This window comes from Saimiri boliviensis, chromosome 20 (assembly GCF_048565385.1).
Source record: "Saimiri boliviensis isolate mSaiBol1 chromosome 20, mSaiBol1.pri, whole genome shotgun sequence".
Taxonomy (NCBI): Eukaryota; Metazoa; Chordata; class Mammalia; order Primates; family Cebidae; genus Saimiri; species Saimiri boliviensis.
Genome location: NC_133468.1, coordinates 2,677,627 through 2,689,707, shown reverse-complemented (window position 1 = coordinate 2,689,707; position 12,081 = coordinate 2,677,627). Strand labels below are relative to the sequence as shown.

The window sequence follows — 12,081 nt, the reverse complement described above, 5'->3', positions numbered from 1 at the left end:
GGTAGCAGTTTAATGGATTTTTGTTTTTCCTTTTTTTCCCCAGGTGGATCTTGTATGTTTCTTAAGTTCCTTCTAAGTCCTTAAAGAATCTAAATTTAATAATATCTTCTCCTGCTCCTGTGACTTCGGTTTCAGCCCAAATACTAAGTAGCAATTCAAAGCAAACAGAATCTTAGAGTTACGTTTGAAAGAAATAACCCATGTCGTCTGGTGCACACTCTGACTTCTGGACTCTTCTCTTTTAATATTGGGCTATCCCGAGATTAGATCCAGATGGAGGAGTCATGAATATAGAATCACTTTTCTTCATATGATACAGTCTTCAAGAAGCAATTCGTACCTATGTACTATATTTAAATATAAGAAATACATAATTTTTAAAAATAGAGATGGGGTCTTGCTAGGTTTTCCAGGCTGGTCTTGAACCCTTGGCCTCAAGTGATCCTCTCGCCTCAGCCTCCCAGAGTGCTAGGACTACAGGTATGATCCACCATACCCAGCCATAAATACATAATTTAACTTATACACTCAATTACGAATTATTACACAATTATAAAGTGTGTAATTTTCTCCAGCATGTAGTAAACTAGTTGATTTTGACTGAAAAGGCTCATGTAATATAGAAAAGAGTAGGAAAAGCAAAGCAAAATGTTTCACATTTGTGAGGTTGAAAATTTTGAGAAATAAAGATGGCGACCCTTACCGACACAAGATTCCCACGATGTTTCGCACAGGCGAACCGTGCAACAAGCGCCTCACATTGCCAAGTTTGCTCAAAAACTCTGTGGTTTCGTTCACTCTGCCAACTCTAAATATCTGCGAGATATCCACTGGGCTCTTACTGTAAGAATTAGAAGAAAAGGTTTTCGATGACGTAACTGAAAACAAAACAAAGAATCCTTATAGCAGAAGAAATCCCAGAAGGGTCCAAATGTCCATTATCAGGAAATGGATTCAATGAGCCACCACACAGCATATCTTGGAAGTATTATGCAGCTATTAGAAAATCAAATTCTTCTCCAGGCGCGGTGGCTCAAGCCTGTCATCCCAGCACTTTGGGAGGCCGAGGCGGGTGGATCACGAGATCGAGACCATCCTGGTCAACATGGTGAAACCCCGTCTCTACTAAAAATACAAAAAGTTAGCTGGGCATGGTGGCACGTGCCTGGAATCCCAGCTACTCGGGAGGCTGAGGCAGGAGAATCGCCTGAACCCAGGAGGCGGAGGTTGCGGTGAGCCGAGATCGCGCCATTGCACTCCAGCCTGGGTAACAAGAGCGAAACTCCGTCTCAAAAAAAAAAATCAAATTCTTCAAAAAAACAAGGATATGTGGTAAAGTGTACAGTAGCATAGAAACTTTAAAAGCCAATGACAAAACTTTATACGTAGTATGATCCCAATTTTGTCAAATATAGAATATATAGGATCTATTGTTCTTGCTCTGGGTGACAGAGCAAGACCATGTCTCTTAAAAAAAAAATAAAAATAAAAAAGAATGCAACTTCTAGCCTCTCCCAGGACTTTGGGAGGCCAAGGCAGGTGGATCACCAGAGGTAAGGAGTTCAAGACCAGCTTGGCCAACATGGGTGAAACCCCGCCTCTACTAAAAATACAAAAATTAACGGGGCGTGGTGGTGCCTATCTGTAGTCTGAGTAGGCAGAATTGCTTGAACCCAGGGGGTGGAGGCTGCAGTAAGCTGAGATCGTGCCACTGCATTCCAGCCTGGTGACAGGGCGAGACTCCATTTCAAAGAAAAAAGTGATCAAATACCTAATTTTAAGTGTTTAGAAACCAATCAGGTTTGAAGAGAGTGCTATCAAAAAAGGCCTCTCTTGGGAGGTGACATTTATTGGTGGTACCATAAAATGTGTATTTTATGACCTCACTGGTTATTATGGGTTGGATGCCATCATCATCATCATCATCATCATCATAGTTGGATGCCATGATAATAATTACAGGAGTAGAGAACATCTGGAAGGACATTGTAGATGGGATAAAGAGGGTGGCACCGTGAATGGAAGTGAGATCACGGATGAGAGACACTTTGAAGGCAGAATTGACAGAACATGGGATTGTGGAGATGAGGAGCAGGGAGACCCCACACGAGTTCTGAGTGGGGAGCTGAGGTGGGACAATGGCAGGGGGGCCTGGGGTGTGGCAGAGGGCAGCGCTGTGGTGGGAGGAAGGGCACATCTTCCCAACCCCACGTCCGGCGGCCTCAGGTCAGTGCCTTGACATTAGCTATGATGGGAGTACTTGCTCCCCAGCGCTCGGCCAATATTCCAGACCGGGACTCGTTCTTTACAGAGCTGGCTAACCGGCACCCCGCCAGGGTAAGCAGCATTGGGGTGATTCCGGCTAGGTTATGTTCTACACCCAAATCTTAACAGTGGTCATATTATCTCTGGGTGGTGAGATTGAGTGATTTTTCATTTTTTAATTTGCTTCATATTTTTAGCTATTTTCCAAGCTTTTAGCAAAGAACATGTTTTATAACTAGAAGAAAATATATAAAAGAATCATGATTACTGAAATGAAATGAAGAAAATTCAATTTTTCACAGCAGCAGGATCTTTCCTTAGGAAGAAGCCCACTTTAGCTGTGTGACTGCTTTTGTATTTGGGGGGTGGGGTGGCTCGCCAAGGGCTTGCTCGGGTAGCCCCGGAGGGCCGAACCGCAGCTGCCACGCGGGGGCTCGACGTGGCTCTTCCTGTCTTCCTGGAAAACGGATTCCCCTCCTGATTGTACCTTCCTTGTCACCGGACTCTTAGTCAGTGTAGATCAGTGGACACCTACGGGAGGGTCAAAGGTCAAACCAAAAAGTCAAACCGATTGGATGACATATAAAAACAGAATCTGGAGAAGGTCTGTAGGGATGAAGGCTTTTGAGGCAGAGTCTTGCTGAAACGTCTTGGGAAACGTCCCAGGCTGGAGTGCAGTGGCATGACCCTGGTTCACTGTAACTTCACCGCCTGGGTTCGAGCTATTCCTGTGCCTCAGTCCCCAGAGGAACTGGGACCACAGATGTGTGCCGCCATGCCTGGCTCATTTTTGCATTTTTAGTAGAGATGGGGTTTCCCCATGTTGCCCAGGCTGGTCTCCAACTTCTGACTTCAAGTGATCCGCCCACCTTGGCCTCCCAAAGTGCTGGGATTACAGCTGTCAGCCACCACGCCTGGCTCAGATTGTTAAAAAATTAGAGTGAAATTCCAAAAAGACAAAATTAACCATTAAGTATACAATTCAGTGGTATTGAGTACAGAACATTGAAAATGTCATGTAATCACCACCTCGAGTTCCAAAATGTTTATTTGCCCAAAAGGAAACCCCATACCTTTTGGCTGTCAGTCCCTCTCATGGTACGAGGCAATCTGCTATCGCTGTGGATTTATCTATTTGAGATATTTCATATAAATAGAATCATACAATATATGGCTTCTTTCACTCAGCATAATATTTTTGAGGTCTACCCATCTGTAGTATGTGTCAGTACTTCATTCCTTTTTCATGGCTGAATAGTATTCTTTTACATATATTGATCACGTTTTGTTTATCCACTCACCTGTTGATGAACATTTGGGTTATTTCCACTTTTTGGCTGTTTTGAATAGTGTTGCCATGAATATTCATGTACGAGCACCTATCTGAGTACTTGCTTTCAAGTCCTTTGAGTATAGAACTAGGAGTGGAATCGGTGGGTCTTATCCTATCCCATGTTTAACTTGGTGAGGAACCATCAAACAGAGGCTGCATCATTTTCCCCTCCCACTAGCAATGTGTAAGGCTTTCAGTCTCTCTACATCCTCACCGATGCTTATAATTTTCCACTAAACATAAATCATAGCTATCTCAGTGGGTGTGAAGTGGTTCTGGGAGTGGATTTTGAGGAGGATCAAGGAAAGCAGGACATAGTTTTAGTGAGATCCGAGTCAAGCCGTAAGGTAAGAGTGGGCTCTGGAAAACCAGTTCTCCACACACCAGCAGCAATGCCCCTGCACAGCCCGGATTTGCAGCATTCGCTGATTTCCAGGGGGTGCAAATCCTCCCTGTGTCCAATGTCAAGTCACCAGTGGTTTAACCACCAGTTCACCAAACCTCTGAAATGTTGACAACTGGCTCCTATCAGCTGGTACGTGCAGCTACAGCTCACGACCCTTCGTTCTAAGGGCTGTGCCACGCTGACGAAGAGGAACTGCTGCAGTGGAATGAACCACCAGGTCCGCGAGAGTCAGTCCCATGCCTGAGAACAAACATGCACTGGAGTTTCTGCACCGGGAAGCTGGGCACAGACTCAGCCACGGTGACCCTCACGGGTGCTCACACCCAGTGAGGGCTCGTCTCAACAGCTGCTCCATCATGTGTGTGTGACTGGAGAATGCACGTCAGCACAGGGCCCTGGGTGTGCGCAGTGAGTGAGGGCGCAAGTGTAACTGGTATTGAGGAAGGTGTTTTCCAGGTTTTCGGGTGCAGTTTCTCCTGCCACAGAGAGGCCACGTCAGAAGACGCCATACACCTATTTCTGCATGTTTAAACCCTAGTTTAAGTGGCTTTTTCTCTGTAATAACCTACGAAATACAAACCCAAACCCCTTTTGAGTTAAAAACTTTTAATTTAATCTGCAACAAGATTAGGTAACCTTGAAGTCAGAGTGGAAGATAGAAGGTGTTTTCAAGCACAGAATACTGCCCCAGGCACTGTTATGAACACAGAAGAAAGTCATTTGTCAGCGGGCCACTGCTACTGTGGCTTGTTGCTGAAGATGAAATGATCTAGGGAATTACTGTGATCAGCTCTTTATCAGAGTCTCAAAGAGCATTGTATCGTAACAGATCTCGAGATACTTCCTTTATGCTTACCTGTGATTATTCTGCAAAACCTCTTGTCTAACCCTGAGAAATTCTTCAGTATTCTTTTCAACATGCTCAATTTTGCATCTCAAAGCTCGGTATTTGGCAAGGGACGGTGGGTTGGGTTTGGACAAATGAGTTTCACAGACGTTAACCATGTCTCTGATGAGCTGCCGGTGGAAAGAATATATAGATATCAGAATTACCACATGTCAAAATTCATATTTATATTACATTAACACTTTCTCACAAAGATGGGAAAAGCCCATTTTCCCCAAAGCTAGTTTTACTTTATTTATTTACTTATTTTTGAGACAGGTCTTGATCTCACCCACCCTGGAGTGTAGTGGCATGACCACAGCTCACTGCAGCCTCAACCTCCCGGGTTCAAGCAACCCTCCTACCTTAGCCTCGTAAGTAGCTGGGACCACAGGTACGAGCCACCACTGCACTCAGCTTTCCCAAAAGCTTTTGATCAATATTTGCTATTAGTGGTGCATTAAAGTTCATGCAGCTGGGTGCGGTGGCTGATACCTGTAATCCTAACGCTTTGGGAGGCGGAGGCAGGAGGATCACTTGAGGGCAGGAATTCAAGACCAGCCTGGTCCACATGGCGAAACCCCATCTCTACTGAAAATATAAAAAATTAGCCAGGGATGGTGGCACATGCCTGTAAGCCCAGCTACTTGGGAGGCTGTGGCATAAGAATCATCGGAACCCAGGAGCGGGTGGTTGCGGTGAGCTAAGATCGCACCACTGAACTCCAGCCTGGGCAACGAAGCGAGACTCTGTCTCAAAAACAAAAAGCAAAAAAGGTTAATATGATTGCCTTACTGATAGCACAATGTATGATCGTGGTTGTAGAGTACATCGGTACAGCACATAATTGTTAATAACGGGTTTTCATACACATTGTTCATTTATTCCTCACTACGACACTAAGATCGATTTTATTGTCCTCATTGCACAGATGAGCAAAGTGAGGCTCTGCGATGTCAATCAATGGTTCAGGACCCCACGGTGAGGAGCAGACAGTGACCAGATGGGATCTCAGAACCCTGAGACTTCACATCCAGTTCTGCTTCGACAATTCAGTAGGTGTGTTTGCTATGCCAGACACTGGATTAGGTTAGACACGTCGACGAATAAGGCATGGGTTCCTTCCCTGAGTGGAAACCCAAGTATTCCTTTGTCTATTCCCAAATCCTGGAGCTCGGAGAAGGGAACTCCAGCCCCAGTAAGGTGGGTTCCGTTTAGTCTCTGGACTTGCTGTTGTCACATCTTATTATGATGATGATTTTTTGAGATGGAGTCTCTCTCTGTCTCCCAGGCTGGAGTGCAATGGCACAATCCTGGCTCACTGCAACCTCCGCCTCCCGGGTTCAAGCAATTCTTGTCTCTCATCTTTCTGACGGTCGTACGGGGAGGGCCTTTCCAACTATAACTCAAACTCACCAGCCATCAAAGATCGATGCGTTTTTCTGTATCAAAGCCAAAAAATCTTCAGTGGGGTAGAAATAAAACAAGTTCACCACCACCACTGATACCAAAAACTCACTGGAAGCAAAGTAAAAAGACAAACGAGAGAATATCCGCAACTCCTGTCACAGAGGAGTTACCTTCTAATACAGGAGGAATCCTTACAAAGCACGAAGAAAAGCGGCAGGACCCAAAAGAACAGAGGAAAGAAAACAGACAGTTTGCAGAGGGAGAAACGAATGGCCACAGTTGTCCGGAAAGGTGCTCCGCCTCACAGCACTGAGGGGTTACGTCTCATCCCTAAGGTTAGTAAAAGCATCCGAGTTTGACAACCATGCTCTCGGCCAGGCTCTGGGAAACAGAAACTCTCGTTCTTTGAGGGTAGGTGGGCAAAAGGGTGCAGAGCTTAGCAGAGAATCAGCTACTGTCTATCCCTAAAGCCAGCCCTTCTCAGGCCCCATCCCAGAGACAATCCTGTACAAGGGCCAAATGACAAACACACCAGGTTATTCACTGGGGCACTGTCTGTTGCAGCAAAATCCAAAAAAGAAAGCAAAGGCCTGGCAGGAGGGTACAGCCCACAGTGCAGCCCATCCCACAGTGGACTGCGACAACGAGGGGCAGCTGCCTCCGGGATACATGGAGAAAAGCAAGATGCAGAACAGCAAAGACAGTCTTTGGATACAAAAATGGGAATAAGAATTTATGTTTATACGGTTGGGCACAGTGGCTCACGACTGTACTCCCAGCACTTTGGGAGGCAGAGGCGGGTGGATCACTTGAGGTCAGGAGTTCGAGACCCGCCTGGCCAGCATGGTGAAATCCCCATCTCTACTAAAAATACATAAATCAGCTGGGCATAGTGGCGGGCGCCTGTAATCCCAGCTACTCAGGAGATTGACTCAGGAGAATCGCTTGAACCCAGGAGGTGGAGGTTGCAGTAGGCCCAGATCGCGCCAGTGCACTCCAGCCCAAGAGACAGAGAAAAAAAAAAAAGAATTTATGTTTATACATGTATTTGTATTAAGGAACTGTGAAGACAAAAATAAATGAATAAAATTAGTTACCTATGGAGTTGGGGAGGGGAATAGGGTGGAGTGAGCAGGGTAGAACAGGGATTCCTCTGAGTCTATCTTTTTAACATAATTTTGCCTCTTGAATCATGCAGTTGTAGTATCTATTCAAAATATAAATTTAAAAGAAAATATATTTGAATGGGCACTATACATTCCCTCTTAGCAACACTGATGACTGAGATGATGATGATGATTGTTATTTTTTGAAATGGAGTTGTGCTCTTTTTTTGAGATAGAGTTTCCATGCCCAGGCTGGAATGCAGTGGCATAATCTTGGCTCACTGCAGCCTCCACCTCCCAGGCTCCAGTGATTCTTCTGCCTCAGCCTCCTGACCGCTATGTCTGGCTCATTTTCGTATTTTTAGTAGAGACGGGTTTGGTCATGTTGGCTAGGCTGGTCTCGAACTCCTGACCTCAGGTGATCCACCTGCTTTGGCCTCCCAAAGTGCTGGGATGATAGGTGTGAGCCACCACGCCTGGCCCACTGATATCCTTTATGTTTGATGTCAGGTAAATTACAGCATTTTAAATCTGGAAGGGTCTTATATCTTCTCATTGACCAGTTCCTTCCTTCTTCTGGATTACTGATTCCTCTAGGAATCTGCTGAAAGCGATCATTTCCCAAACATGCAAAACTTCACATCTCTAAACTCCTCTGAAGTCTAGGACACAGATCTCTGATCTTGGCCCAATCCCTGCATACACAGATGAGGCCATGCGGAGCCAAAGAGTGACTTCAGCCTCGTCCAGGGCAGGGCTGGCTGCTGGGGACACCTTCCTCTACTCACTGAGCCTGCTCCTCTCCTGGCCGCTCAGAAGAGACGGCCCATTTCTGAGCAGCCACAGTGGCTCCAGTCTCCTCGACAGTGACTGCTTTGCGCACGTGACTCGATTCTGACCAGAGAAAGAGGAGTCGGCCAGAGGCCTTTCTCTAGGAGACACAGAAAGAGCTATTACAGATGTGATGCTATGAACTGCTGCAGCTATCTGTGGATCACGAGGAAACTGGGCTGAGAGCAGAGCTGTCGCTCTACAGGAGGTACTGAGGGATGGAAGGAGGCTGGGACCCTGCCGATAACACTGACACACTGAGTCTTGGGGTGACGGGGGCCAGCAGGCAGCCCACAGCTCGATTTCTCATTGTCTGAGGAAGAAAATGTTCTCTTTGTTTCAGTCACTGGCGGTTTCCCGTTTCTTCTGCAGAGAGGATCCTAACTCATTCCGGGGCCTGAAAAGTTATTTCAGAAGATAGCAGTTCTAGACCTATTTCTGCATTTATGTCACCATGCCAACCTATTCACACTTGAAAAGACGGTTGAAGTAACTTTCATAAGGACCCTGGGCTTTCTAAAACGGTTCAACAAGTTATTTTCTAGCACGACTCTGGAGAGAATTTCGTGATTCAGTGTTACCTTAATCATCAGAGTTTTAAAGACCCTCACCCCCAACAGACTTTCTAATCCACTGAATTCTGTGTTTCCGAGGTTTACCTGGCAGAGGTCTGCTTTCTTAGCCAATAGTCCCAGATTCACTTCTGTGGGCATCGTGCCTCTGTGAGGTATCAGTCTGTAGAACTCCGTCATCATCTTCTGCAGTTGCTCTGCTGTTTCTCCATGTTTCAGCGCTGCCTTCACTAGAAGGAGAACCCCCTCGGCCTTGCTCACCTTTCAACAGAAGACCACATAGGCTTATTGAAACGAAATTGTGATACAGAGATTGAGGAACACGCACAAAAATATCCAAAACGATTGCTGGACACGTCAAAACTATCCATTTTCTACCGAACAGCTATCGCAGAGCAGATGCCCATCTTTACTGGAGACGTAGCTCAGTGGTGACACTGATGCCATGAGGACAATTGCAAACCTGGGCTCGGTTTTACTAGACCAAAGAAGCAGAGTCTTACAGTTCTCTGTAGATGGGGACACATCTCCCTACAGATATGCAGAGAGAGAAACACTCATGCCACTGCGAGAGACTTGCTTCTCACAGGAGAAATTGAGGAAGGTGTCAGAATGAGACCAGAGGTAAAAATCTCCTCAAGATGTCTCTAATGACATAAGTACTTCAGGGGCTTTGCCCCAGGAAGCCATGTTCTCCTTGAGATAAATCAGCTTAAGGCCACGGAGGAAAATCGTCCTTATTTATTTCAATACAGCAATGCGGTTGCTTAAGTCGTACCACTGGGGACACCTTCGTTTGCCTGCTCTCTCAGCTGCGATTCTACTTAAGAGCAGAACGTTTCCTGGTGATCTCGAGGCATGCCTGCCTTTCCTGAGACAGTCGGAAGGTACGAGACCGTGGAGTCACTAGGAAGTGGGCTGGGGTCTGGAAATCTAACTGGGGACCAAGACCACCCATATCCCTCCAGCTTCCTGCAAACTTCTTGGTGCAAAAGATCGGTCCTCCTGATTGGCCAGCGCCAGAGGCCTGCCTTCCATCAGGCCTTGAGGCTGATATTTGACAGACAGGGATGTCTAGTTTTCTCGGATGCTTATTTTTTCCTTAGTATTCTTAGTGGTCCCTTTCTTCAAGGTACAAGGAAAGAACATTCAGGAATGAATTTCAGAGCAGTCAGACCAGCACGCACACACAAGTGTTACGACTGAAGCCAATCAACCAGGAGGTGGGGTTCTCACAGGGCTTCGGCGACACAGACTTACGTCGTTGAGGCTGATCCTGTTCACTGGCTTGAGAAGTGTGTGCTCCAGGTGGCCCAGGGCCTCTGCCCAAATCATCTCTACGAAATCGCTCACCTCTGGGCTCAGAGTGCTTGAATTCATGACTTCTTCCAAAAGCCACTGCAACAATAAAACAGAATCGCCACCAAAAAGTCAACGTGTGAAGGCCAACGAACGGAGGTGTGAGGAGAAATGACTGATCCCAGCCCAAGAGAGTCATCGCCAGCCAGGTAACTGCGGGATCCTCTCTCTGTCTGCCTCCATTCTCTCTTCTCTGATTCCCTTCTACCTCCTTTTCTTCCTGTTCTCTTTTTTCCTTCACCCTGTAAGCTCTAGGTCTGTCTGTGGCATTTAACACGTGCAATCGGGGTTAAGGACCCTCGACTGAGGGCCTAGGTTGTAAAGAGATCTCTCACAAGCTCTCAGACTGCTGCTGAAAGAAGCGATACATTTCACGGCTCATCCTACCATGTATTCCCCACTCCGTTGCCAGGCCTTTCTCTGAGGTCACGTTTCCTTTTCTGAACTCCTCCTCTTCCCTCCTGACATCGATTTATTTATCTGAGACGGGGTCTTTCTGTATCGCCCAGGTTGGGGTACAGCGGCGTGATCATAGCTCACTGTAACCTCCAACTGCTGGATTCCAGTGATCCTCCTGCCTCGGCCTCGTGAGTGGCTAGGACTACAGGCACACCACCATTGGCAACACAGAGAGACCCATTTCTACAGAAACTAAAAAACCAAGAAACGGGTCCCTCTGTGTTGCCAAGGCTGGTCTCGAACTCCTGGCCTCAAGTGATCCTCCCACCTTGGCCTGTCAAAGTGCTGGGATACAGGCGTGAGCCACCGAGCCCGGCCCGGTTTTTTTCTTTGTAATAGAGAAAACATTTCTATTAAAAATATTCAATCAATAACAACAAAAAAGTAGAAATCAATCTTACTGCTTGCAATGGTTCCGATGCTAATTGAGTTGCTTCAGGTGTGAAATGTTCTCTTAGTAGAAATCCTTGTTTCTTCAGTTCTTCGATGTAATTTTCATAGTATTCACTTGCATCTTCAGAGGTTTTCTTTCTAGCAAACCGTCTTCTAGTCTGTGAATTATGGTATATAGGAAAAGTACAGTAATTATTTACATATCTAGCTTGATTGAACATAAAGCATTAGTTCCTTGACATGAAGAAGTTGAGAAATCAGTGTTTTTCAAATTATTACTTGAATTTTAAATTCTTTTTCTTTTCCTTTTTTTATTTATTTTGAGACAGGGTCTTGCTCTGTCGCCCAGACGGGAGTGCAGCGGCACGATCTCGGCTCACTGCAACCTCTGCCTCCCAGGTTCAGGCGATTCTCCCGCCTCAGCCTCCTCAGTACCTGGGACTACAGGCGTGTGCTACCCCGACTGGCTCATTTTTTTGTATTTTTTGGTAGAAACGGGGTTTCAACTATGTCGGCTTGAATAACTCCTGACCTCAAGCAGTCTGCCTGCCTTGGCCTCTCAAAGTGCTGGGATTACAGGCATAAGCCGCCGTGCTCGACCAGAATTACTAAAATTTTAAACTCTTTTTTTTTTTTTTTGAGACGTTGTCTCACTCTGCTGCCAGGCTGCAGTGCAATGGCACCATCCTGGCTCACGGTAACTCTGCCTCCCAGGTTGAAGCGATTCTTCTGCCTCAGCCCCCTTAGTAGCTGGGACCACAGATGTGTACCACCACACCCAGCTACTGTTTGTATTTTTAGTAGAGACGGGGTTCCACCATGTGGGCCAGGATGGTCTCCATCTATCGACCTTGTGATCCACCAACCTCGGCCTCCCAAAGTGCTGGGCTGATATGCGTGAGCCATCCATCTTACTAAAAAAGACTACAATGTGGAGGTAAAGGGGAAAAAGCTCCAGAAAGCACAGCAGACAGAAAAGATCATTTGTTTCACCGGAGAGTCACTCGAAGCTTCCTTCCAAGCCTACGGACTGTTTACAAATCATTCTAATTAGCTTTGAA

At 46.2% G+C, this 12,081-nt stretch overlaps 1 protein-coding gene across 7 annotated transcripts in view; it reads right to left on the bottom strand.

Moving 5' to 3' along the window:
• The window catches only part of LOC120365634 (protein mono-ADP-ribosyltransferase PARP4-like), an 86,850-nt gene that overhangs the window by 65,355 nt on the left and 9,414 nt on the right, over positions 1 to 12,081 (bottom strand). For all 7 annotated transcript variants that reach the window (XM_074390541.1, XM_074390540.1, XM_074390542.1 and 4 more), the window contains 5 exons: positions 11,029 to 11,178; positions 10,070 to 10,207; positions 8,897 to 9,070; positions 4,861 to 5,021; positions 704 to 841 (listed from right to left, as the gene is read on the bottom strand). In XM_074390541.1, the coding sequence (XP_074246642.1) occupies positions 704 to 841; positions 4,861 to 5,021; positions 8,897 to 9,070; positions 10,070 to 10,207; positions 11,029 to 11,178 (761 nt within the window). The remainder of the gene's footprint in view (positions 1 to 703; positions 842 to 4,860; positions 5,022 to 8,896; positions 9,071 to 10,069; positions 10,208 to 11,028; positions 11,179 to 12,081) is intronic.